The following is a 26,831-nucleotide window of genomic DNA, read 5'->3' as shown; positions in this document are numbered from 1 at the left end:
GGTCCTGGATGCAGCTCCCGCCGCGGGGCGGCCTCGGTGCCCCCTCGGTCCCCGCCCCGGGCCGGGCGAGGGCTGGCTGCCCGAGCTCAGCCCCCCGCGCCCGCAGGGACTTGGCGCACCCTCTGCACCGCCCTCTCGGCCCCCCAGCAGAGCCTCACACCCTCTAGCACCCGGGGAGCAGCGCCCAGCGCCAGGGGAATCCCCCTTCCTCGGCAGGAGGGGTGCGTGGGGCGAGGGGAAGTCCCCGTCTGGGTCACGCTGCGAGAGGAGGGGGCGATCCCTTCCCTCGAGGCGTGGAAGGATGCCTAGGGCTCCGGTGGTACCTTCCCTCCCCGCCCCCCCCATGCCTCAAAATCGACCCCACTCGCGCCTCCCCCCTCGCCCCCCCCAGACGGGGCGTGTACAAAGCTCCCTCCCACCCCCGACCCTGGCAGCGCCTGGGACTCCCCACCGGGCCACGCTCAGGGGCCGCGAAAGGGCCGGCGGTGGAGGGAGGGCGGATAAACCGGGGCGGCCGGAGGTGGCAGGTCCCCCCTGCCGCCAGCTCCCTTGATCTCCGCTGCCCCCCGCAGGCGCAGGGGGTGGGGGATGTGGCACGTCGCGGTGCTGCCGGGGTGTAGCTCATTCCTGATACCGCTGTTTGTCGCTGAGTTTTGAAGAGATTTATTGGCTGGCGCTTGCTAAACCACGCTTGAGTAATCCGAGCTGCTGCGCGGCGTGGTGAAGCCCCGGAGGGGGGGAACGTCACTCCCTCTGGCAGCGGAGCAACATTAGTCTTCCAGCCCTCTAACCATCACTACAGCGTCGGAAACTGCCGGGTCACAGCCATATGCGTTGGAAAATTGGCGATGTTCGGTGCTAGAGATCGATTACCCTTGTAATCTTTCCCCCCACCTCCTCCTGCTTACTCCACCCCTACCCTCCCCAGACAATAGCGTCCGAGCTCCTCCTGGAAAAAAATAGCAAAGAAAGCAAGGAAAGAAAGAAAGAAAAAGAAAGAAACTGGGGAATGGATCTGACTCCAATAGGAACAGCGTATATCTAGAAGTGGTGCTAATGGGAAGAGATTTCCGAGCTCCGGAGGACGATGATTTGTCACAAAGGGTAGCTGGCTCGGTGCTGTGGGCTGGAGCCGTGTAGGAGATCCTTGGAGAAGTCATTGTGCACAGAAAACCGAAGACCTGTACAAACATGCCTGTTCGCAGAGGTCATGTGGCACCACAAAATACATTTTTGGGTACAATCATACGAAAATTTGAAGGGCAAAGTAAGTTCTCTCTTTCTATCTATTTTGCTACAGTAGTTTGATTCTGCGTGTGTCTAAATGGACAGCAGCTCCAGACCGTTTTAAGTTTGTAGCTTGTAAAGAAAAGCCCACAGGTAAGGAGGGGACCCGTGGCAGGAGTAACATTGTTTTTGATCTGGAGCAGATATTATTGACTTGAATTATGCGGCTTTTTTTTTTCCCCCGGTTTCAAGGAATAGTTTTTATTTTTTACTGTATCCATATTGTATAGCTATAGAAGTTATATCTCTTACCTTCTTCTGAACTGGTGAGATGGCTCTAAAAGGAGAGTGTAAAATCTTGCTGCCAGTGCAATGTCTGAAAAAATCACCTAGATTTATTGTTATTATTGTTATGGTTATTAATTATCATTAATCATCATTGCATTTTCAAAATAAAGCAGAACAGTCAGACTTTGATTTAGAAGAAACAGATAATATGCAAAAGAGTTATTAAAGGGAAAATACTCACCTTGTTGTCATGACTGCATTTTAATACAGCTGTCAAGTATTCCTGCTTTGTTTATGGAAGCTTAAAATATCTATCAAACCAGTGCAAATGCATCCTCAGGAACAGTCTGTGAGATCTTTTCCAATGCAGCAGTTTACTACCTGTCGAGGAGGCTGAAGCTGTTTTTCCTGGCTGGAACTCTGGTTTACTCTTAACAGTAAGGAGGAACACTTGATGCTTAAAATGAATTTCATTTAGAAACACTAGTTTTTATATATGTACATTTATTTAAATATTTAGCATATTTTTAGTATCAGTCTGGTGCAAACCTTACAGCTAACTCCAGTTTATGTACTTCATTATACTTAAACTCACATTACCAATTTAATAAATTATTCGAGAAAAAAAATTAAGACAGTGTTTGTAGTCCTAATTTATCTAAATGTTAAGTCAGTGTTGCTACTCAAGTAAAGTGTTTATGCAGTGAAGTGTATATATTTTGAAGAGAATAAAGCACTTCCTACTACTAATAACTAGGCAAGTGATAGTGAAAATTCAGCATAATTAAAAGATAGTAAAAAAAGCAAGAATGAAATCTACATTTTTCTCTCAAAATATTTTACTGTGTTCAGAGGTAGAATATCTTTTAAATCTTCAAGACTTGTACTGCTAACTTGGTGCTGCCTAAAAAGTCTTCTATAAAGCAAGGGACCTAATAGTGTGATTAAGTAAGCAGAAATTCATATTATTAATGGTAAATGTATCAAAGCTACACATTTATAATTACAATAGGAATAGTGTGTTATAGTGGTAAAGTGAAATAACAGTTGAAAACTTTTGAACCTTCCTGTCAGCTGAGGATTTGGTAAAGGATGATGTACTGAGGCACAGGACTTCAACGGAGAGTGTAAAATGTTTTCAACATCACAATCTTTGGTTTTCATATACCTTCATATTCCTTTTTTTACTAAGGAATACTTTCTTTTGTGAATGTAACTTCCAATACAATCACACAGGAAAAAAAAAAAAATCATACTCTTTTCTAGATATTTTGTTTAAATACTGACTATAAACTTGCTGTCATTCACCTCAATGAAAATCCCTAAAGAGTAGACTCAGGTGATTGGACCTTATCCCAGGAAGCCCTTCACTTGAGTAGAGCCCCCATCCTGAGGCCCCACATTCCCCCAAAAGAAGCTACCAACTCTTCAAGGACTTTCCTGAAGTTACAATTGACAAGGTGATGCTCATTGCCTGGGTTTCAGTGAAGCTAAAAAAGACAACATTTTGAGGTCAAAGGAGTTTTGCAAAAGGCTTGCATAATCTGGTTTTATTGCCTTAAAAGATGCCTATCTTCATCTTTAATGTACCCTAAATTTATTTGAATTTCTTTAAAAGCTGTGGGTCAAATTAGCTACATTAAATGACTGAAAATCTCTGCATTTCAGGCATCCCAGAGAAAATAAGGGTTGTTTAGCATCCACCTATGCAATCAACACTTTATGAAATGTTGAAGGAGTACTAAAAATGCATCACTTTATTTTATTGCAGATAAAAAATTCATCATAGCGAATGCCAGAGTGCAGAATTGTGCTATCATCTACTGCAATGATGGCTTCTGTGAGATGACCGGGTTCTCCAGGCCAGATGTCATGCAGAAGCCTTGCACCTGTGACTTTCTTCATGGGCCAGAAACCAAAAGACATCATATTGCCCAAATTGCTCAAGCACTGCTGGGGTCAGAGGAGAGGAAAGTAGAAGTCACCTATTATCACAAAGATGGTAAAGTCTGTTTTTATTTTCAAAACTTTTGATGTGTTTGGTTATCAGTTGATTGGTTGAAGAGATGTGTATGATCTGCTGGCCAGGCCCTTTGCTGGAGCAAATTGTAATTTCTCTGAAGTCCAGCGAAGTACACTTGCATATACCAGTAAGGGTTCTGCCCTGAAAACAGTGGGTGTTCAGAATATGTCACTGTACACTGACTCTATAAGCTGAATGAAGCTTGCACTGTGTTTGCAACTGTTGAACAAAAGTTGTCCTCTTGGTTGATTTAAAGCAGATCTAAATGTCTTAAAATAAACAGCCCTACAACAATGAACCGGTGACAAAAGCACAGAGGGGATGTCCTGTGAATGTGAATTTTTATGAACTGTTTCATCTCACAGGACATAGGAATGGTGTATCGGTTTGAGGGTGCCTAACTGGGCTTGCCTCACACAATTGGAACCGTATCTTGGTTTAAATTCAATATTTTAATGGAAAAAGTACAAGGTTAAAAATAGCAAAAATGGGCCTATCATTAAGAAAGCATTAGTTTATAAAGAAAGGGATAAGTATTTTTCAGATGTGAGATATTGTAAAGTTGGAGTGCATGAACCACGGAAGTTGTCCTAGAATTACATTGTCAGAGTAAAAATTCTGGGATGGCTACACTATGAAGAGTTTCCCTGTTATTCAGTGAAGACTCAATATATGAAGAGTGCCTAAATCCACTATTCTGATGCTTTTATTCTGTAAAGAGCATAAAATGAATAAATGACTGTGTTTGCAGAGTTAAAAAATCCATATGCATGAAAACTAATTATGATACAGAACAGTTATATGTAGGGTTTTGGTGTTTGTATTTTGGGTTTTTTGTTTGTTTGTTTGCTTTTTCAATTACCCAGGGTTATTTACAGAAATATACATCTTTCAAACAAATCCAAGCAATGGATGAGTGTGGTGTACCTTATTCTGTCTCTTGCTGTATACACTCTTGGGAGAAGGAAAAGGAAATTCATATTCAAATGCTGAGCTTAAATTAGCTCTGGAGAAGTGCCAGTGTGTTGTTTGCATCAGTTTTAGAATCACATGCAATGGAAGCTCTTGCATTTTAAAGTCACAGAGTTAAAGCCTGTTCTCAATAATTCTGTTGTTACCTCAGAAAGACTTAAGCAATATTATTTTTAGCTTAGGCTGGTATAATTCAGATAGGACTTGGGCCAATTGTTCTACCCACGCTACCAGTATATAAGCATATTCTTCTTAGCACATTTTTAGTAGAGTCCTTTATTCTTAGATCTGGTTTGGTGCTCTGGAGCAGATTTTGGTCAAGATTTGTTGTTGTAGCTGTGCCTTGAACCTGGATTTCCTAGGAGACCTGACACCGGGTGTCTTTTACACATCTAGCCTGTGTTTGTGTTATCTTGGCATGTGTTGAAAATCTTATTGCAAAAGGAGAATGTCATTGCTAACTTTCACAGCCACCCGCCTGCAGCACTCTTTTGAGATTTGGTCATTTAAAAGTGCTTCAGTCACCCAAGTTATTAGGAGGGAGGGAAGGGTGCTTAGCTGAAGTATTGCTTATCTGTCAATTACCGTAAATATGTATTTTTCTAAAATAATGAATTCTGGTATCGTGCAACACACCATAATCTGTTTGAGGTAAACCGAAGTAAAACTGCCTGTAAAAATCACCATATCTTTTGTAAGTAGTTTTGAATTTTGAAGCATGTTATAAATAAGAGTTATGGATAATTCAGTGTAAACAGTCTTATGCATAAGAGTTCTCAACGACTTCACTTCTGTGAATAATTTTATTAAACTACTACACCATGTATTGAAAGGTTAAGGAATTTCAAAAGCTGCAGACAACAGTTCTGACAAATTAGGATTTAATTCCTCAAAATTTTACTGGTCAAAATGTGAACAGGAGTTACCGTATGCACTCCTAAATTTAAACAAATACAGTTAAATTATTTTTAATTGTAAATATGATTTCAAATATCAAGTCACTGATTACAGGCAAAAATTGACACAATACAAGATAGGTCTGAAACTCAAATGCACGAATGTCTGACAGCTTGATCATTTGTTTATACAGATTTTTTTTTTTCATTCCACACGATGTTCAATTTCTTTACAAAATGTGATTAAAAGATTTGAAGTTTATGTGGTATCATAAAATTCAAATTACCTAAATGACAGATATAATAAATTTCAGTGAATATTCTATAGCTATTCTGAATTAATGGAAAGATATACTTCCTTTTTTATATGCACTTCTTCACTTTTTCAAATTTGCAAATTTGTTTTTGCAATATATGAAGCATGTATATATACGTATATATACACACTATATATAATGTACTCCGCGTATTATAACAATATACAAAATGGTGATACCTAACAAGGACTTCCTTCAGATTCTGAAGCAAAATTAGTTTAAAGAATTTTCTAAAAATCTGAGATTTTAGTGCCTGGTTAGTGGCTTATTTTGTACTGTGTGCTCAGAGCAAATAAGAGAATATTTTAAGAGGTCAATACCAGCACAACAAGAAACATAACTTTCTCCGTGTGAGTAACTCAAGGTATTCCAATGAACTACCCACTGCCTGAAAGTTTGATTTGACATTATATTTCGTACTCACCCATTGTATAATATTTAGCGTAATACTAAGCATGCAGAGGACGAAGACAGCTCATGAAGGTGTGCATTGCTTGAGGTTCTACCGGCGGGAGTTTGTGAAGACAATATTACACAGTCCTGAAGAAATATTTAGTGAATTCCAAATAAAACTTTATTCCATATCATATTATCATTTCTTCTGAATAAGCCACTGATTATATTAGAAATTCTTTTAATATATCAAAATAAAGTAAATGTCAGTGTGATCATATATCCCGTCATTTATAAAGCTAATCTGTCATGAGAAGTCCAGCAATGCAGATATCAGGAAGGGAATCACTCTATAACTAATGCTTTTTCTTTTTAGTTCTAAATACCACCTCACACAGTTCTAAAATGTCACAGCTTCAAAGTTCAACTTGAAAGGAAATTCTTGCACTAGAAAAATGGTATTGCATGTGTACTGGGAAATAGGATTCTGATGTTCTCTACTGGTCTATAGTTCACTCTTCTAAATGAAAGAAAGTGCAAGTTATTGAGTTTTAAGCATCTTGATAATGCAACACTGCTGCTGCTAGTTCACTGCTTTAATCTTTAGATCAGATCACATGCTTGAAGAAAACAGAACGGAAGGAAAAAAATTTGTAGCAGGTTGATTTTCGGAAAATGGCAGTTATTTGTATCTATACTACCTTAAACAAGGCAGACAGAAGATAGAGCGGCCGAAGAATGCAAATTCAAGGTATCATGGTTTTATAAATGTCTTACCTAGACTGGGGACATTTCCCTTCCCAGTGTGCAGTGTGGGGAGGCTGCAGAGGAGAGCAGGGGGAATACTTGCAATAGCTTTGTGTAATGGTTTAGGTGGCACGGAGGTGGGATGCCAGCATTATCTACGCACCCAGAAGGCCCCATGCCAACCACACCAGCACCGTGTCTTCATAGTTTTTAACATTTGCAGCGAAAAGCCTTATTAACTCATCTTGCAGTATTTGTATCAGAATCAGATTGTTAGTATAGCCTTCATCTGTTTTTAATTTCTCCTCACTCCTTTTTCCTTTTCTAAGGGTATTTATACAATCCAGGCAAAGTTCTATTCCTCTCTCCTGTTAAAGTAGTGCCACAGTAGGTGATTACATAGTTATCAAAAGAATTAATTGCAACTGAGGAAAATCATTAATGGGAGCAGATGCATGCCAAAATTAAGGGTTCAAATTTATAGGTTCTTATCACACAAGAAGTTCCACAAATGTCAGTGGTTGTACTCATGGGATTAGACTTGGTAAACTTCTTTTTTTTTTTTAATGTAAATATCCCTTTTTAAAAAGAATAATAGATAAATACAAACAAATCACAAGAACTATTATTTAGAAACAGATATTTTTTTAAGCCTTGTCCACTAGGCGTTAACATCTGCTTAATTCAAAAATTATACTCTGATATCAAAGTAGTAGTATGGTATATTCCTCACCATTTCACAACTTCGTTTTCACAAATGATATAGGTATATGTTCTGTATTATAGTTGAAAGTAAAATATTGTTTATACAGAATTTCAGTTCTTATTTTAATAAAGTTATTTGTGGTGAAAATGTTTGACAGCTCTTACTTTGAGGACTCCATTTTGCAGTTTAAGTCATTATTGCATAAATCATTCTTGACAGCTGTAAAATATTGCTTGAGGTGGTAAAGCTGTAAAGCTTTTGACATAAAAAATAGAATTATTTGGGGATTGAGAATGGATATATGATAATCAGAAACGATTGTATCACACTGGATACTTTTCCACTTCTTACTCTGTGCTTTGTGGACAACAGTGGACTATATCTGAGCTTACAGAGTATACCTCTTAAGGAAAGGTAAAGAGATAACTTAAGCTTACCCTATACACATCAGATATTGTAGGGAATAAAATGTAGTGTAGTGTAGAAGCACTACAGAAGAGTATAGGTTTAAGTAAAGATATGATTAAGCAACTATTTCCGGGGTGTTTCCAAATGTCATAAATTACTTGCCACTTACCCCCTTGAGAAATCTAATTTGCTGTATTTGACTGCGAACTAAACATAATTGTATTTTCAAAACACGTTAACTTTCCAAACTAATATTTTTAAGGCCTTCTAAGCTCTCTTTTGATGTTAAGAAAATTTTTTAAAGTGTGTAAACACACTGACAAAATACAGTGAAAATGTTATTAAGTGTTCTTAAGTAGAAAGATATGGACATCATTTAGAAGTTCATCATCTAGACTTCAGCAAGCAGAGGTGTTTTGTCACCTATTGGTGTTCTATAAATGTTGTGAACATACAAATCAATTCAAAATGGAACTGAAAAGACCCTTGCATGTATGTAAAGTCTCTTTAGAATAGTTCTCACATGAGGGTCAGCAAGTGGAGTTGTTCTTGCTTTAAGAAATATTATTAATATCTGACTGCATTTTGATAAAAGAAAGTGTTACCCTTCAACAATAAAAGTCTGAAAAACCTGTCTTAATGCAAGTTGTTTACAAACATCATTAAAAAAAACAAACAAAAAACCCCAAAAAACAACAACAACAACAAAAACTTAGATCAAATTCAGAATGCTACTGAAGGTGTTGAACCTTCAGGAAATGGAGGACCTTGTCTTATGTCTGTTGTGCAATGGTTCTGCCTTAGGTTTTGATACTTGTCCTAAGAGATGTCCCATTCAGTATTGCTGGTTTTGCAACAGGGAGCAACATCAGTACCAATACCTCAATGATCAGAATATCCAGTTTACCCACCCCCATTCAGTTATGGCTCCCATGCCTGCCCAGAACTGTGGGTCACTTCTTATTCACATTTCATATGATTATGATAAAGCAGCTCTCAGATATACTAGGCAAGTTTATTTATGGGCTAATTTCAATCATATTTTTCAGTTCCTTGGCTTTCTTTTCTTCTAAGGTTAAGATGAATCTATTTTCAATAAGAAGAGGGCTTTTATAGCAAGTCATTTTTTTCCTGTTTATGTATTTCTGGTAATGAGAACCAGTATCTGAAATGAAAAGGAACAAAAATGAAATTGCCTTTAAAATTATTCTCTTTGTCAGTGTTTAGGGTCAGAAAGGTATGATTAGATATACCTAACTTTAAAAAATAAGAATATAACTGCTATTGTTATAGCTACTGCACCTTTGACAGAAAAAAATAAAAAGTCTTACTCAGCTTAGAAAAATCCCTTCTGACAGTTTTAAGTTCCTCCATGGCACAAATAAAAAACCTGCAGGCTAGTGGATCAGGAGGAATCTTTAATTTCAGTACCGTGTCCTGAGGGAACTCTTCTGCCACTGGACTTCCCTAGTACAGTCAGCAGTCACAGGTTCAACTTACAGTAATCAAGAGACCCAAATTTCCCTTGTTTGAGCTACAAAGAATCAGTAAATGCCAACTTTTGAAAACAGAGTGGTAAGAAAGGTGTCACATTCTGAAGTCAAATGGCACTGGAAGGTTACAATATGATACATGTACTCAAAATTAAGTTTTCTAATGTGTTTAGAATGATAATATCCCATGGAGAAGAGTTTCACCTTTTTAATTAGGCATAGCTTTCCAAAGTTTTTTGTCTGCTTTGAATATGTTTCTTTCAGTTTTAGTGAAAGCTATTAAGGTTTTGGGTTATGAGACAAAAAGAATGGAAGCTGTTAGTCTACTTTTTGGTATGGTTTCACATGATCTTATTGTGTCCTCTTTTCATATTCAGCGTGCATCCTTTTTAATGTTATGTTCTGATAAGAAAGTTATCCCATACTCCTAATTTGCACTACTGCTTGGTTCTTTCTCCATCGAATTGGCCCATGTATCAAAAAGAAATGCAGAGAGCAAATCAGAGACCATACCTTGCACGTGACATGGTGGAAGGGCAGCTGTTTTTTTAATAGCAGCCTTATGCATATCTAGTATTATACAAACTTGAGAACATCACACTTCAAATAGTACCAATGTTGACATTGGTGCTCTTCTCTCTGGTTTCAAGCAGTGGAAGGAGAATAGTGGTGTGGATTACGGCTTATTTTAGTGGTTTCAAGTCTGTTTTTGAAGTGTTCCCTACATATTTGACTTAGTGTATGACTCAGTCTATGTGCTAGACAGTCCATATTCTTCCCAGCTTCCCCGATAAGTTTGGAAAAAGCTTAATCAAGTAGTACAGGATTCAGAGGAGCAAGACCAAGCTGAATGGAAATTACTGTCTCGCTCTGGAAACTGCATATCTCAAAAGCAATCAAAACTGTAGCTGTGAACCAGATCTAGGGAGACCATATGCATGACAATGACAGTGGGGTGATGCAGCTCTATAGTTACAGCTGGTTTGGCACAGTCTACATCTCTGAAAGTTCACATCTCTGAGGTGAGAACAATTGGTGTTATAATTTCTTGCAGCTTGAAATTTTTGGTCCAGTATACTGGCTTTGTTTTAAAGGAAATAACATACATATTTGAATTATTTCTTATAAATTAAAACAAAATTTCCTTTGGAAAACAGAATTTTATCTGTAACTAGTCACAAAATACTTTCGAACCTCCAGCATTACCATAGATGCCCCATTTTAAGCTCCCCTCACCAACTTTCTTGTACAACATAGCGTTTTCATTTCTATTTTTCTTGAATCTTTAATTCTGTAGTCACAGTGACATCTTATCAGTAGAGATCACCACAAAGGATACCAAAATTCAATCTGCAAAAAATTAAAAGTGAACAGTATAAAGGGAAGGTCATAGAATCATAGAATAGTTTGGGTTGGAGGGGACTTTCAAAGGTCACGTAGTCCACCCTCCCTGCCATGAGCAGGGACATCTTGAACTAGACCAGGTTGCTCAGACCCCCGTCCAGCCCAGTCTTGAATGTTTCAAGGGATGGGGCACGTACCATCTCTCTGGGCAATGTATTCCACCACCCCCACTGCAAAAAATTTCCTCCTCTTGTGTAGCCTGAATCCCCACTCTTTTAGTTTAAAACCATCACCCCTTGTCTTATCATAACAGGTCCTGCTAAAAAATCTATCCCCATCTTTCTTCTAGGCCCTATTTAAACACTGAAAGGCCACGATAAGGTCTCCCCATAGCTTTCTCTAGGCTGAACCTCAACTCTCTCAACCTTTCCTCATGCAGGACATGTTCCATCCCTCTGATCATTTTTGTGGCCTCCTCTGGACCCTCTCCAGCAGGTCCATGTCTTTCCTGTACTGAAGACTCCAGAACTGGAAGCAGTACATGCCCTGTTCACTTCTTCTGTTTCATTAACCAGATTCTAGTTATAGATCTCTTTATACCTTGTTTTGATAATGCCCTCTATTAGAGCAGTGAAGTGTTATCCACAAAAAGAATATATTCCAGCTTCATTGTTAAGAAAGAGCTACCATATCATCAAAACCTAAAGAGGCTGTTTAAATATCAGCACCATTAACTATTTCATTGCTGGTGGGTGATTGGAAATTACCAAAGAAAGCTTTGGCCAGAAATCACAGGTACCTTCAGTACTTTCTTGCCTGCTGAATTTCTTGCTTTCCTGTCCCTGTGTCTCCATAGTACCATAGTCAATAAAAATCCTTTCTTTTACATTTTGCCATGAGCTGATTTAAATCCCTGATTTGGCACATAAGACTGCAGTGGAAACCAGAAAGTCTTGCCTAAATAGTCAGTTCAGTTCAGAGAAACACAAGAGTTTACTTCAAATAACTGGAAATTAGTACTTATTCTATTAACCAAATACACTAAGCCTAGAGAGTATCAGCTTATGAAATGTTTGCCTCTTTAAAGTAAATGCATGGGACTATGTAGTAGCATTGTTTCTGCTCCCAGAAGCACTCCTAAGGGCCTGAGAGCAAGATATCAACACTGACAGATGCAGGACTTGGCTTGTGCACCCACCGCTTTTACAGAATTAAATTGTGAAGTTTAATTTTTGCAGCACTAAAAAACCTGATCTTTAGGTATTAGAGCACTGCTGATAGAGACATATTTTGCCATTGCTAACTAGTACTAGCTGTTTCTAAGCTCCTACGTAAAAAGACAACAAGTTATGAAAGAAACACACGAAACACAGACAAAACCTTCCTCCATTTTAATCCACGGGGCAGAGATGACTTCAGAACAAGGATAGATAGGGTTTTTGCCTTTGTCTTATACCTAAGCTGTTTGAAAAGCAGTTAATCATCATGTAAATACATTCCATCACTAACACACATGTTCTAAAGTTCTTTTCCCAGCTGTTCGCAGGCTTTGCAGACTGTGCCCTTTTGAGATTATTTATTTCTTAGAGCATTCTCTGCTGATTTTCATTCAAATCAATGCAAGTGTATATCTGAAAATAGCTCGCACATTTTCTCCTTTCAAAACTCATTTGTGCCAAGCTGCTTTACTCCTTCCTATCTGAAAAATAAAAATAAAAAAAAATAAATAAAAAATAAAATTAAAAAAAAAAAAAGGCCAGATAATCTCATTAGTATTTTGCATGTTTATGGCTGTTGTACAAGAAAGCATTTCTTTTTATAGTTTCAAAAGAACATGAAACTCAATCATCCATAAATCCTATTGTCATGGTATTTAAGGTAAAATACTGTTACATTTCTGTCTACTTGCTTGAAAAGTGCCTTTCAATTCACAAGTGGGAAAGAAGAAGAAGGAAAGAAGAATGAAAGAAAGAAGAAGAAATGAGGAAGGAAAGAAGGAAAGAAAAGATTAAGTCCATGATATTTTAAATCATGATAATACAAAAAAGGAAACTGTGTTCCTTTTTTTCCATCACAAGTTCCAAGCATTATTTTTGCATGATAAAATATACCAGCAATCAATTTAAAACCAAAGTCCATCCAACAGATATGACACCACTTTCCAAAAGAACTATTTCTGGAGTCACGGACAACATACCGTATTATGTGAGAGAATAACAGCCTTGAAGTACAAAACCAGGTATCTATAAATCAATATCTGAGCCTTCTCTGTGGATTAATGGAGCAGCCCACGAACTGGTGTAAAAGACAGCCTGTGGGTAACGTCAATCCTGAACCAATCTGTGCTAGTCCACAGTTCAGAGCATCTTTAGTGCTTCTATAATTTATACTGATTGCTTCTGGCAAAAATAATATGAGGTGGCTTATAGTTCTGCTACCCATGGAGTCTCAAATAAAAGTTCTGCAGAGCGGTAAAGCAGAGTTTGAGTACTGTTTGATGGTGACCACAAAACTGAATTGACACATTGTTTCTCTTTATCCTAAAAGTTGCAAATCACTTCCCTTGCATGAGGAGTAGAACTGGAGTCTGAGGAGCTGCTCCCAAATGATTGTTAATTAAAACCTTTTAACTGTTACTGCAGCTACAAGCAGAGTTAGTGTCTGATACGTGTGATGTTTTTAGATCAGGTGCAAGGTCCAGGGTCGCATCCCCCTTCTCTGGTTACTGTTTATTTAAAGAGGGGAAAAGAAGAATACAGGGTCCACAGACAACTCTTCTTCCTAGCTGCCAGGTATGCAATTGTATTTTATAAAATCGACTACACAAACCAAGGCTATTACAGCTGAGGGAGCTTTTCAAAAGACCATGCAGGTCTATTTACATTCATTTCTGGTTGTATTTTTACCTCAATGATATATATAAAAAATAACAACAAACAAAAACAACAGAACAAAAACAAACAGCACAAAACCCAAACACTGTCTCTACAGAACTCAAAATAAGTAAAACATAATTTTTAGCCAGATAAAAACATTCTGTATGGCTGATTGTATTTCTAACATGATTTCTCTCACATTTTAATGCGCAAGAGCATTTGTTCCTGCTTTATGAGAAATGAACAAATTGTTTCCCTTTTAAGCAATAAATCAGTCTTAACCCCTTTTCCTTTCACCTTGAGATAATTTTCCTGTAAATAATAAAAAGGATTTTAAAAAAATAAGTGAATAAAGCACTTTATTTCTAGTTTCTCAGGAATTTCAGAAAATATATTGACTGGTTTTTGAAACTACAAACTAAAAAATAGACATGTTTAACCTTGATTGTTACCCGGAAAGCAGATTATCCAAACATTTTTTTGCGTCTTGTAGACCACAGGCACTAGAATGTTAGGCATAACTAAAGTATTGTAGTTACAAAGATCACTCTGAGTTTTGGTTACTCTAAGCGATATGCCTGACCTGAACTTTTACATCTAAAAGCAAATTTAGTACTAGATTTTCAATTTTATCTGTTGTGTCATATACATATATTATAAAACAGCATTTCACCCTCTCAAGAATTTAAAAAAACACTTTGAGGAACTGCCAAAGTAATCTCCTACCCCATCATAGAATACAAACTGATGTTTTATAGTCCACAACATGTACTACATACATTCAGTCACAGTGTGTCTGAACTGAACAGCAAATTAAAGTGACTTCAAATGCACTGATTGACTAATGCAGTGAGTCTCTTACCTTGAAAGACAGATCATACTTTAAAAGCTCACAGTTCCAAACCATCATTCTCTACCATATTTTGTACTCCTCTCTTTTCTACGACAGTACACTAAGGTTGCATTGTAACATTTCCAAGTGTAGACAAGAGCATTGTGCATATATAAATAAACTACACAAAAACCCACAGCCCCACCATGATAAAGTCCAATAAATGGAAAATAGAGTGATAATATGAAATTATATTCAACAGGGAATCACTCTGTAAAACAGTCTTTAAGAAGAATTGCACCGAATAGGAATTATTCTTAAATGAGTATCTCAGTCCACAGACAGGTCTGAGAAAAGAGACACCCTAGGATGATGAAGCTGTGTACATGTCTCTGACCTGTCTGTAATAAAGGATAATTTCTAGCGAAACATCATCTTCTGTTAGAGAGAATATGCACTGTAATGTTCCTTGAGTGCTGCAACGGGGTGAGAGACAGCTGAGGTTATTCTGAATGGCAGAAGGGGCCAAAGTACTTCCTTCACTTGCCACATGGTTAAAGAAAGCAAAGATGGAATGAAGTCCTATTCATCTCTTTCCCATATACGCCCCATATCAAATTCAAGGGTTTCCAAATTCTATACAGGAAATAGCATTATCAAATAAATTACAAAGAAAAAATACAGGAGGTGTGGTTAAAAGAGTTCAGTGGCTGCTAAGCTCGCAATTTTTCCAAACAGAAAAAGCTTATCATTTGCAAGGCTCGCACTGGACTTTGTTGTGTAGTTGTAACAGTTATTCAGGAGAACCATGAATCAGTCATACAGAGCCTATGAATTCTTAAATCACACTGATATTTTAAAAGAAAGCAAAACTTTATCTTATCTGAGCATTATCTGTCTTTAACTGATGCTGCATGTATCATATAATGAAAAAGGTTTTATTTAATACCAAAACAAAGAAACCTCCTGCTCTCCAGACATTCAAATAACTGAAATTTCATCACACTCTAGCTTGATTCAGCTTTTTAGGTGTGTATAATGGAGTCTGTTCTGCCTGATCCTGAATACTTGTGAGAGTTATATAAACTCACCAATGGGAAAATGGCCATTTCTGGATGATATCTTACATCTGTTGAGATCCAACTGGCTCATCTCTTAACTTGATATATTAACCAGAGATATTCTCATAAAGCAGTTTAGATTGTAAATTTTTCCTCTCTTGGATTTCACCCTTCGTTTGTATCTTGTTTTTTAGAAACTGGCACAATCTGTATAACAAGTGAAGCTTTGTTTCACATAGGAATCTTTAAATAGCAATCAGTCAGCCGTGTTTGCATTTGGAAAACATTCTGTTAGCATGGCACATATTCTAACTAATTTATAACATTTTACCACTCCAGTATAGCGAAGAAGTAATTTTTTTTAGATTGGTCTTTTTATGCAACCGTATTTTCATAGAATCAAGAAGAATTTAGGTCAGGAGGAGACTCAGGAGGACCTCCAGTCCGGCATCATGCTGAAAGCAGGAGCAACACAGAATTCAGACCAGGTTGCTTAGGGCTTAGTGTGGTTTGGTGCTAGAATGGAAACCACACAGCCTCTCTGGGCAACCTGTTCCAGTGCTCAGTTACCCTCATATTGAAACCAGTTTCTCCTTAATACTATGTCAGAACCTCTCCCATTTTAATTTAAAGCACCGTTTATCATTCTTCTGCCATGCACTTCTGTAAGGAAACTGTCTTTATCTCCTAATAATTTCCTCATAGCTACTGAAAGGCTGTTATTACATCCCTCAAAGTTGTCTCTGTGCTCCTGGACAAGGCCAGTTTCCTCAGCTTTTCCTCACAGAACATGTGCTCTAAGTCCATATCTATCTTGGTGGCCTCTGCTGGCCTCACCGAAGTTTATCAACATGTCTCTTGTACTAGGGGTCCAAAGCTGGATGCACTATTCCAGGTGTCACCTAATGACTGTTGAGAAAAGAAGTATCACTTTCCTCTTGACTATGCTCCTGATGATACAAAGCAGTGTGCTTTATCCTGGACACAGCTGGACTCAAATTTCTCAAGAGATCCCTGATGCAATCATCTTCCACTACCTCAAACCCTGTCTCAAGATTCAAATGTCTCCCAGACTGAGGCAGTGAGTGTATAGAATACCTCAGCTTTATCTGCATCCACTCTCACTGATTTCCCTCCCCACTCAGCAGCAGGTTCATGTTATGCTTTTTTATTCTTTTACTGCTAACATAGCTAGCAACAGAAGCTCTACTTGTTGCCCTTGATATCCATAGAGTTTCAAGTGTAGCTCAGCTTTTCCTTTCCTAAGACCATCGCAGCATGTCTGGACAGTGTTTCTGTATTCCTCCTTTGCAGTCTGCCCGTCCTCCTACCTCCTTCATATGCCTATTTTTTTCTTTTCTATTTTATTTTTTTTCTTGCACTGGAGATCACTCATGAGGTCCCTGCTGAGCCAGCTGGTATTCTGATACATCTACTCATTTTTCTGAGTATTAGGACCGACTGATATTGTGCTTGAGGGAGGGTATTTGAGCTGTACCCTCAGGAAAGTTTGGAAAACCAAAGAGTTATTTACTGTCTCTTTTCTTTTTTTTTTTTTCTTAATACAGCAGCCCATATGCAGGTACTTTGCACATCTTTTATTTTATTCATTGGCATTCTATACAACTTTTATAGATGCCTCTTACTTGAATGTTCAATCCAGTTTTACACATGACGTTTTACATAGCTTAGGTAGACTTATACATGCATTAGACAATCTTGTTAACATTATACATTAAATGGTTTAAATTGCAACCTTGATCTTTTCCATATTTCACTACTATGTGCTATGTGGTATAAATTCCATGTTGCTAGCCATTTTATTATGAGGAACTATATGTTCTGTGCTTTCCTCTATTGGAGGCAAATCTGCCTGGCCTGTTAGGCATCTGCTCAGTTTTCTTTGGAAGATTTTTTTATACAACCATGTGTTGGAGTTAAGGAGAAAACAGACATTCTAATGCTTATTTTGCCATGGATTACAGTCATCTGAACAGCTTAATGCTAAAGATAATCACAATGGTGTTCTTCTTGTGAGTTTTAGAAGCAGCTAATCAATTGTCTTATTCTGGGAGATAAATGCAACTGCCACTGGCAAACAACTAGGATATCCCTGGTACACGTTATTCAGCACTTCATTCCCATCATTAAAAATGTGCAGAAAACAGATCTTCTAAGAGAGAAATATTTCGCACATCATGTGGAATTCTTGTAGTGGCTTTCAGTAGTGAGGCAACTTCATCAAAATATGGTCTCAGAAGAAACATTTTCTTACATAGGTCATGACAAAAGACAACATTCCTCCATTTCTCTTCTGCCACTTTTTATTTCATATTTTCTTCAAGAAATGATAGATACTGTGATTTTGTCCCTATGTTCTTCCTTCCAGGTTAGTGACTAGGGGAGATAGAAATCTGCTGTTTTCTCCAGGGGTTAATACTGCCCTTTTCCTTCAGGAGGATGCCAAGCACCCTTCCTCTACCCTGCCAAACACCGCAGTCAGTATATCAGCGTTTCAATGTGCTCACTACCTTCAGACCGGAGCTCAGTACATCTGGCTGCCCGTGGTGATGGCAGTCAGCACCCCACTGGCCTCTGACACATGGAGTGCAATGTGTCAGCAGCAGAGCATTCAGGAATTCTGCAGCTTTTGTGGCACCCCAGTGCTGTCAGGTCCATGGTTTAAAGTAGTGCCCTTTCAAATGCCCGTAGTTTAGGGTTGTGATTCCAGCTGGGGACACTGGAAAAGAGAACTGAGCCATGATCTCACTGCTTTAAGTCCCCCCCAGCTGGGTGGCCTGACAGCCTGTTCAGATCTGTAACTGGTTCTGTGTTTTCTTTCAGTTCTTTATATGAAGACAAGGAGTGTTAAAAAACACAATGTGACAATTAAAGCACATTTATTTAATATTATTGATGGTAAATTCAATGGTTGTTTGAAGGTGTTGATAAGCTTCATTAAAAATATTGCCACTGACTAAAACAGCATTGATGATATTTTTAATTTTCTTATTAAAATTATTTTTCTCCCTATTGATTGCATATTTGACACTTACAAATCTGTTTGTTTCATGCTGGATTTTGTTTCTCATCATCCTAATGTGATGTTTAAAAGTTCATCAGTAAGACCTGCTTTACTGACTGTCTAAAATAAACTGCCTTTTACTCTCTTCCTGTGTAAAAGACAAAAGCGTCTTGGGGGTGTACAACAGCAGTTCCTGGCATTACATTACCAGTGCTAGTTGTCCCTACAATCAATTGATTTGATGATGCAGAAGAGAACATATCCAGCAGATGTATCACAATATAGTATTATGTAAGGATTTCTGCTTTGATCTTTTTTTTTCAATTTAAGTATGTTTATTTCAACTTAGATGCAAAACCATTGCTACTGATACAGTAGTCAATGCGAGATTCACACACTGACAGCATAATTGCAGTCATTTCTGCATGTATCAGATATAGTCCAGTATTCAGGGTAGTAATTTCAATTTTTTTATTTCTGCAATGGGTTAATTTAGTGTGCATAGCACTGTGACATGTGACTTAATTTTAATTTAAAGAAATGAGAAAATACAAATCATTTCCTATTCTCAAACTGGACTGAACTCTCATTTTTGGATTGCTTGTTAATAGCCCACGGCAAATGTAGACTTGTTTTTGTCAAAGAGAACAGTTAAAGATATTTGTCCCTACAAGGTTCGTGTGAAGTCAGGATGTGATCAAGAGCCAAAAAGATGGCTTTTCTAAGCCTTGTTTCTGATTGCTTTGCAGCGGAATCTAGTTATCTTTACAAACAAGCATTATAAAAAAACTTCCCCTTATGACTAACATAACTTCGGAAATGGTGTTTACTTCCCAGTTTTTTAGGGTCTTTATCTAAAACAAAAGAAATGTAAACGCAGCCTCCTCAACAAAATAAGTTTATGGGAAATATAGTAAATAGTGTCGGATGTATTTAATATGGTAGTTGTGATTACTCATAATTATATAATTATCATTAATTAGGATGCCTAACTCTATTTATCAAACAAGGATATAGTCAATATTACCATATAAAATTGGCTTGGCTCTGTATAAAATTGAAGTGCAAAAGTCAAACAGAAAACTTGATGTTGCACTTGAATTGGAGCCCTATTCGGACTTCATGAGTGAGGATCCTCTTGAGAAGCTCTATATTACACACCATTCCAAAAGAAAAGAAAGCAAATATAAGCACTTTAAGAAATATATAAGCACAACAAGAAAGCGTGTGCATAAATGACTGTATGAGACTGCATGAAATATTTTAGTCCTTGGCAGAACTGTGGGATAGCAACAACAGAAATATTTCCTTTCAGGCTCCACCCTACTATTCATGTCATCTTTCAACTGAGTCATTTCTGCAAATGCTGAATTTCTCTATACCCAGATTTAAAATAGCTGAATTCAAAAACAGGAAGACCAGCTTGGACATTTTTACACTACTAGGAGAAAATTAGATCTGAGGTCTGTTGGAAATTCAAATACCCAACATCTTCATAATTAAACTTTCAGGGTTGGTTTGGGCTGGTGCTAGTAAACAGCATCTTCATTACAATGATTATTCCAAACATACAGGGCTTATAACCAACTTACAAAACAGCAGCAAGCAGGCAGAAAGCACGCAAAGGGCCTCACAAGCAGATCTCATATTGCTTGTACCACCAGGTGGGAAGAGCACATGAACAGGAAACCCAGACCTTATGGTAGAATTAACACATTGATTCAATGGGAATTGTTGCAAATGCCACAATTCAGGTTGGAGCTGTTTTTGTCTTTTATCTAGGCTTGCAAGAAGAGTAGGAAGGTGAGCTAACACCCCTTTCCCTCATTACCTCAACGAAAGCAAGCACACACTAGGCAGAGCGGAGGACTGAAAGTGAAGACTCCCTCTTGGAAGTGTTTTAAACTGTTTTTCTTTCTCTTGAACCTTGCTAAAAGCATGGTTATTTATGGGATAGCAAAATGTCAGACTAATGATTTTTTCTGTAGCAGAGTAAAGTTACAAGATTTAAAGCAATATGCTGAGAAGTTGTATGTAGATTATCTGAATACAGATTATTTGAATGCTAGGTTTTCTTGATCTGCTTTTGTTTCACTGTATTTAATCTGTTTTCTAAAGCCATCAATTGGAAAAAGTGTTTAAAATAACTTGAGAAAAATTACTCAGGACTTTTTGATGCTACCTAATTACATATTTCTGAAGGTCTGATTTATGACACATGCAGAGCAGAGATACTGTAATTTGGGCTCTTATTTACTCAGTTTGGAAATTATACTGCAGTAGATTGCCAGGTCTATACAGTTTTTGTTGAATGCTCAGGCATATCTTGCTACATGAAAAGATCACATAACAATAACAAATGCTTCTGTAGGAAGCCAGGGAGCTGTGCAGGAGGGTCTCTGTGGACAAGCACTCCCAGTCATAAGAAGTAATCACCAAACAAGGTCCAGGGATTTCTAGGGTCAAGAATGAACAGCAGGGTAGTGAGTAATGCCAGAAAATTCAGTTCACTTCAGAGGACACTTCTTGGTCTTCTCTCTCCTATTTCTTCTTCTCCTTCATGAGCAGGACACCACTCATCATCTTTGGTAAAGGTAGGGACTTCCAGGACAGGCTACAGTGAGGTGTGGAGAATGTGCCAACAGCTGGTTTGGGAATCAGCTGCAAATTTCACAGCTGTTTTTTGTGAACCAGCCTGAACTACTCTGAGTGGTGCCCTTAGCTGTGCAGCTGCATCCACAGCACACAGGTGCTAATATGACTCAGATCCCCAGCACAGATTCACATCCATAGATGTGAATGTGAAGGACTATGTCTTAGTTAATGCTGCTAGGAGTACAGTAATGCTGCTAAGCACTCACTATTTAGAAAATTAGAGTTCCAGTGTGTGGCAATGAAAAGAGAAACTTGCAGTAACCTGGGCCAAAGAAAATTCAGAGATTTCAAGCATCTCAAACTCAATGTTAAACCTCAGGGCCCAAAACTAGAAGGTGGTCAGAGCCTCACACTGCTTCTATGAGCAGAAGTAGTCTTGCTTCACTATCAGCACAACCTGAGAATAAGTCCATGGAAAAACTCCCGAAGACCTTTAACCCTTCTCACCATACCCATCTCAGGGGTATTTGGTTGGGAAAGGTCTTTCAATGAAAGACCATTTTATTTCTTCATATTGAAAATGAACTATATTTTTCTATCATCCCTCATGCATCAAGGTAATAGAGATTTCTATTTGACGCACATTGAAGAGCATCTCTTCCTTTGGATTACTCCCAAGTGCAAAACAGTTATTCTTAAAATCACCAACATAATCAAATTATTTCCAGATACTTGTTAAAACAGAGTTTTGACTGGTGCCATTTAGAAGACTCATCTCTACCTGTTTGTTAATGATACAGCTTCATTGGTCGTACATTACTTGCAAACTTCCTTCAAAGACAGGTATTACCTAATTGAGGTACATAATTCCATAGGCTACCTAAGGCAGGTTCTGCAAAGGGAGCTATAGGGAGGCACATGCCCTGCTATGGAAATGAAATAAAATCAGTAAGAGTTCAACTGCCTGGATAAAAAACAAAAACCCCCTCCCACTGAGCTGCTACAAAAGCACTGCAAGTAGAGTATGGCCCTCTGTGAAAATCTCTAAAGACAGCAAGAAGGCCAAAAGAAAACACAGGAGCTAAAATGCAAGCCGGGAAAAAAAGCGAACATTATTTCAGCACACAGAGAAAGCTGCTGTATCTACCAAGCCAAAACATTTGGCTTCGAACTGCCAAAACAAGAATTGAATATGACTGAATTATTAAAAACTCAAGTTGAAAGTGACCTAAGATCAGTTTTTACTGAAAAGTGTTTTATCTTCTAGGGGAGAAAAAAACCCAATCAAACAAACAATAGAGAAAGATGTATATGTGAATTAAAATATGACTTTAGTTTCATTAATACTTAATGGAAAAATGTGACTAGTCCCATTCAATAATTCTCTGTAATATCAGTAATTAAAAAAGCTTTATGAAAAGTGCAAAGAGGAGAATAAACAATATCTGAACTCAAATACTGATCCCAAACATCCCATAATCAAGAAAACTAGGGACAGAGAGTTTACTTAACAAAGCCTACTTAAAAATTCTCCAGTTTCAAACTTATAATAGTTTCAGAATCTGAAAAATTGTTAAAAATGAGTTTGCCATTAGATCTGCATTGTATTTTTACAAAGCTCATTCTGAACTACTGGAGCGTTTTTGAGAGTGACAGACAGGGAAAAAAAGGTTTCGGCATTCTAATGTTTACCCTCTGAGATTCTCTAAAGTTCAGTAATTATGACAGCTGATATAGAATCAAAGGAGAGACAAAAATTGCATTTTTTGCCAGTATTTTATTACGCAGTAAATAGCATCTTCATACGATTTTTAATGTATCTTATAAGGAATATTAAAAATACTTATACGATAAAAATAATTCTATGATGTACTTAGTGTAGGATGCTGTAGTACCCTTTGTATTACATCAAAATTGAGAAAAAAAACTCTATGGTGTTTGCATTTAATACACATATTTATAAAAGTGGATGGCCAAATGAAAATGCAACATATATCTATCATTATTTGATGGTTTAATTCTAAAAAATTTATAATTACTTGTTTAAAATTTTAGAAAACTTAAATGTCTGCCTTGCTTCCCCAGATATATCATCCTGTTTTCATAATTCCTCAATGTCTAGGCTGTATTTTAAAATTTCTGTTTATATCTAAGGGAAGGTACCGATACTCACTATTTCTAAAGGCATTGTTAGTGCTGCAAATGGGAGATCAGTTTCCAGCTACTGCTTCTAGTTGCCTCTGCTCTGTTTAATGCTCTTCCCTCCAGTTGGTCTTTTCTTGTCATTTTTTAGTTGTGTTTCATTTTAATCCTGGCCAGAAACACCAGGGTTTTCCTAACTGTATGGCCCTACAGGCTCGCACAGGGCAAATGTCATATTTTTGGCAGTTTCATGGAAAAGTGGATTACAATTCCCATTGCAGAAGTATTTTTTACTGCTTAAAGTAATATTTCTGCCACTGCTTCTTAACTATATGCTCCCAGGCACAGTGTAAATTAGTACGTTAGGTAAGCAGAAGCTCAGGACAAATCTCTTGGCTTTTTAATTAATACTGAAGACTTCAGTTGATCCTTGCAGAGCTTTTACCTATGAGCTGCGGAAAGCAAATATGTCAAGACTAACAGTTAAGTCATGATCAGTTGTGATACTTGTTTCAAGGTTATACACAGAAACCAGAGACTGAGTACAGATTCCTATAGAGAAGCTTTTCACCAGAACTTGAAGAAACAGTCATTTTTTTGAAAAAATAAAATAACCAATGTTTGCACAATTCCATCTTATTACAAAATTTCAGGCACAACTTTTCACTAACAACAAAAAAGAGGTAAATCGTAGTTTCAAACATATATTTCCTTAGGAACTAAGTTGCCCATTATGCCTTAAATTATTTAACTCATACTTATGCAAACAAGCAGGTGGTGGAAGTTGAGCAGAGAGCAGATTAAGAAACAAGGTCTGTATGAAGAATTCAGATACATCAGGGATCAGAGCGAAATCTAACTAGGTGTCTATATACATGTTAATTGCTTTTCCACTCTTCCACTCATGTAAAATGAGTAGATGGAAAATTTGAGAATCTTTATCCTTCGTACCTTTATGCAAAGAGTTGGTGGATGGTAATAGAAGCTTGCATATTTATTGACACAATGTTACATGTCATAGCCATTTAAAAGATGGCAGGGCTTTTACTGCAGTGCCCCAGATCACCAGAACTCTTCTAACAGTCACTTCAGTTCACTTTTTTTCTTAAAAATTCCACAGTCCAAAGAGACTGTTAGTGCAAAATTAGAATGTGACCCAATACATTAATGCTCATGTGATGTACCTATCAGATGTGTAAAAGAACAACTACCGTGTGCTCACTAACAACTTGTAAGAGAATTTTAAAATATCGAGTAGGAGGAGAAATGACAGCTGACCAGGGAATAGGGTTATTATACATTATTTGTAGAAAGCATCATTTTCAACTACTTCCACAAAACCACTACTCAAGGTTAATGAAGCAAACACACGCTTGACATTTTATCCTAAAGAATGAACATCAAGTGCGGTATTATCTCCAATACTGCATTGCGGTATCACTTCTGGGTTTCTGTCCAAGTCTTGGTGTGGGACTTGAACTTGTGGCTTCCTGGCCAGCTTAGAAACTTATTGTGAACTCAGCCATAAAGGCATTCACTGTGCTTTGAATTATGCAGCAGAACACTGTTATAGCACAAATAATAGGAATGTTATACAAATAATCAAGGACCTAAATAGTACAGAAAGCCAATTTAAAGACTAAGATATACAGCATTAAGTATTTTATTTCTCTTAAAAATATTTCTCATATTGCTGCAACCATATAAATAGATACTGAATTACAGTGGACTGGATTCTCATTCATCCTGTTTTTACATCAGTATAACAATTTCTTCCAGCCTATTGCAGAAATAGGACTAGACCCATAAGGCTTAAGAGTTACGAATCATGTAATTGAAACTGTATTACTAATATTTACTTTAATGCTTCTTTTTAAATGTAGTAGCTTCAAGAGCTAAATGTTCATGTGAACAGCGTAACTGATGTATTGCCCTAGGATTTCAACTGTAGTGTGTGGCTAATAATGCTCTATTTGTAGTAAAGGTGACTATTTTGAATTCTAGAGCTGCTGTTATGACTGTTAACAGCTATTTAAATCTGGAGGTATAATTTGGCTCTGCATCCCACCATCTAAATGAAAATGAGATAGATCTGAGGAATGCAAATTTTTACAAAGGCTATAGATATCAGACTGGCTTTTTTGATCATGGTCTCAGAACTTGTAGGGCCCAGAACAGCTGATGAAGCAGCAGCAGAAGCTAGCACCAGCTTACTATGCAGTTTCTCACAACAGCTAACACTGGCAGCTCTCATCACCTCTGCTTTTTGAATGTTGAAGCCACAACCAAAAGCTCCTTGATACAAACAGCATTAGTAAGTGATTAGTATGCTACCAAAACATCCGAGAAACACCCTATGTCTACTGGATACCAGTTAAGTGCCAACCACTCAAAACAAATGGAATAAAGGTCACAAGCTAAAAGCATTGTAGCAGCAAAAGAAATGGGCTGATAATCATTTGCTGAACAGGTAGAGAGAGCTTGGGGAGTTTTTATCTTGAAACCTTCTCTCCTCTTCCTAAGCTTTCTCAGGTAGAAGGAGATGATGTAACTTGCTTTCATTTGCATTCCTGCCTGCTTTTGTGACCCATGCATGCAATGGAAAGCATTTGGTGAGTATGCAGGGAGTCAAGCACTTGCTTTCCTCTTGCCTTTTATTATGAATGAGTGTGAAGAATAGTATATACAGGAGTATTGGCTGAGGGAGAGGTTCAATAAAGTGAATGAGACAAAAAAAATCCAAAAGGTGAACATGTCAGGAGAAATCTTTTTGTCCACAAAATACCTCATCAGTGGTACAATTCACAATGTCACACCATGAAGCTGTCTAAAGAAGATGTACTAAATTTTGAAGATACATGCAAGCATGCACCTCCCTTTTCTGAGTTAAATAGTGGTGGCTCGTCCACCAGATCAAATCCAATAACACTGAATCAGAACAAGAGCAACATCTTGTTTAGATGGAATTTTTGGAACCAGAGGCTGTGTACAGCCAATGGTACTGCCGCCGGATCTTATGCCCCACAGATGTGCAATCATCACTATCATCCCTCCAGCTCGCAGTCAGGATAAAGTATAGATGAAGGTAAGCATCAGCAGTTCCAGAAGACTGGGCCAACTCAGATCGTCCACGTGGAGAATTTACTCTACCTTGAGTGAGGGTAGTGCCATGCCTGAGCTACTGAGCCCTAATGAGCTGATGCTGGTCTGACTGATTCACATGAGGCCAGAGGACCTCAAAGGGTCCACACCCGGCTACAGTGCCCACAGCAGCAGACATTGGCTCAGGGACTGACCACTGGACAGGTGTCCCCTGGTTGAGTGTTCGAATAACTGGCAGGGCTCCAGCAAAGCCAGCCCAGCTCAGTTGGCAGACATGTCATGTCACATCCAGTAAGGTTCTGGTTGACCAGTCACCTCTCTGGTCAGAGCCAGCAAAAGGAAAGGTGATGATCATCAGGACTACCACCAGGCCCACTAATTCTC

General features: G+C 37.9%; 1 protein-coding gene across 2 annotated transcripts in view; it reads left to right on the top strand.

The window, feature by feature from the left end:
- The first annotated feature begins 435 nt into the window (after positions 1-435).
- Positions 436-26,831, top strand: part of KCNH7 (potassium voltage-gated channel subfamily H member 7) — a 223,748-nt gene continuing 197,352 nt past the window's right edge. For both annotated transcript variants that reach the window (XM_071810981.1, XM_071810980.1), the window contains exons 1-2: positions 436-1,267; positions 3,287-3,517. In XM_071810981.1, the coding sequence (XP_071667082.1) occupies positions 1,192-1,267; positions 3,287-3,517 (307 nt within the window). In that variant the 5' untranslated portion in view covers positions 436-1,191. The remainder of the gene's footprint in view (positions 1,268-3,286; positions 3,518-26,831) is intronic.

The sequence above is a fragment of the Patagioenas fasciata genome, chromosome 7, assembly GCF_037038585.1.
Source record: "Patagioenas fasciata isolate bPatFas1 chromosome 7, bPatFas1.hap1, whole genome shotgun sequence".
Taxonomy (NCBI): domain Eukaryota; kingdom Metazoa; phylum Chordata; class Aves; order Columbiformes; family Columbidae; genus Patagioenas; species Patagioenas fasciata.
Note: the sequence above shows the minus strand (reverse complement) of the source record. Positions and strands in the feature narration are given on the sequence as shown.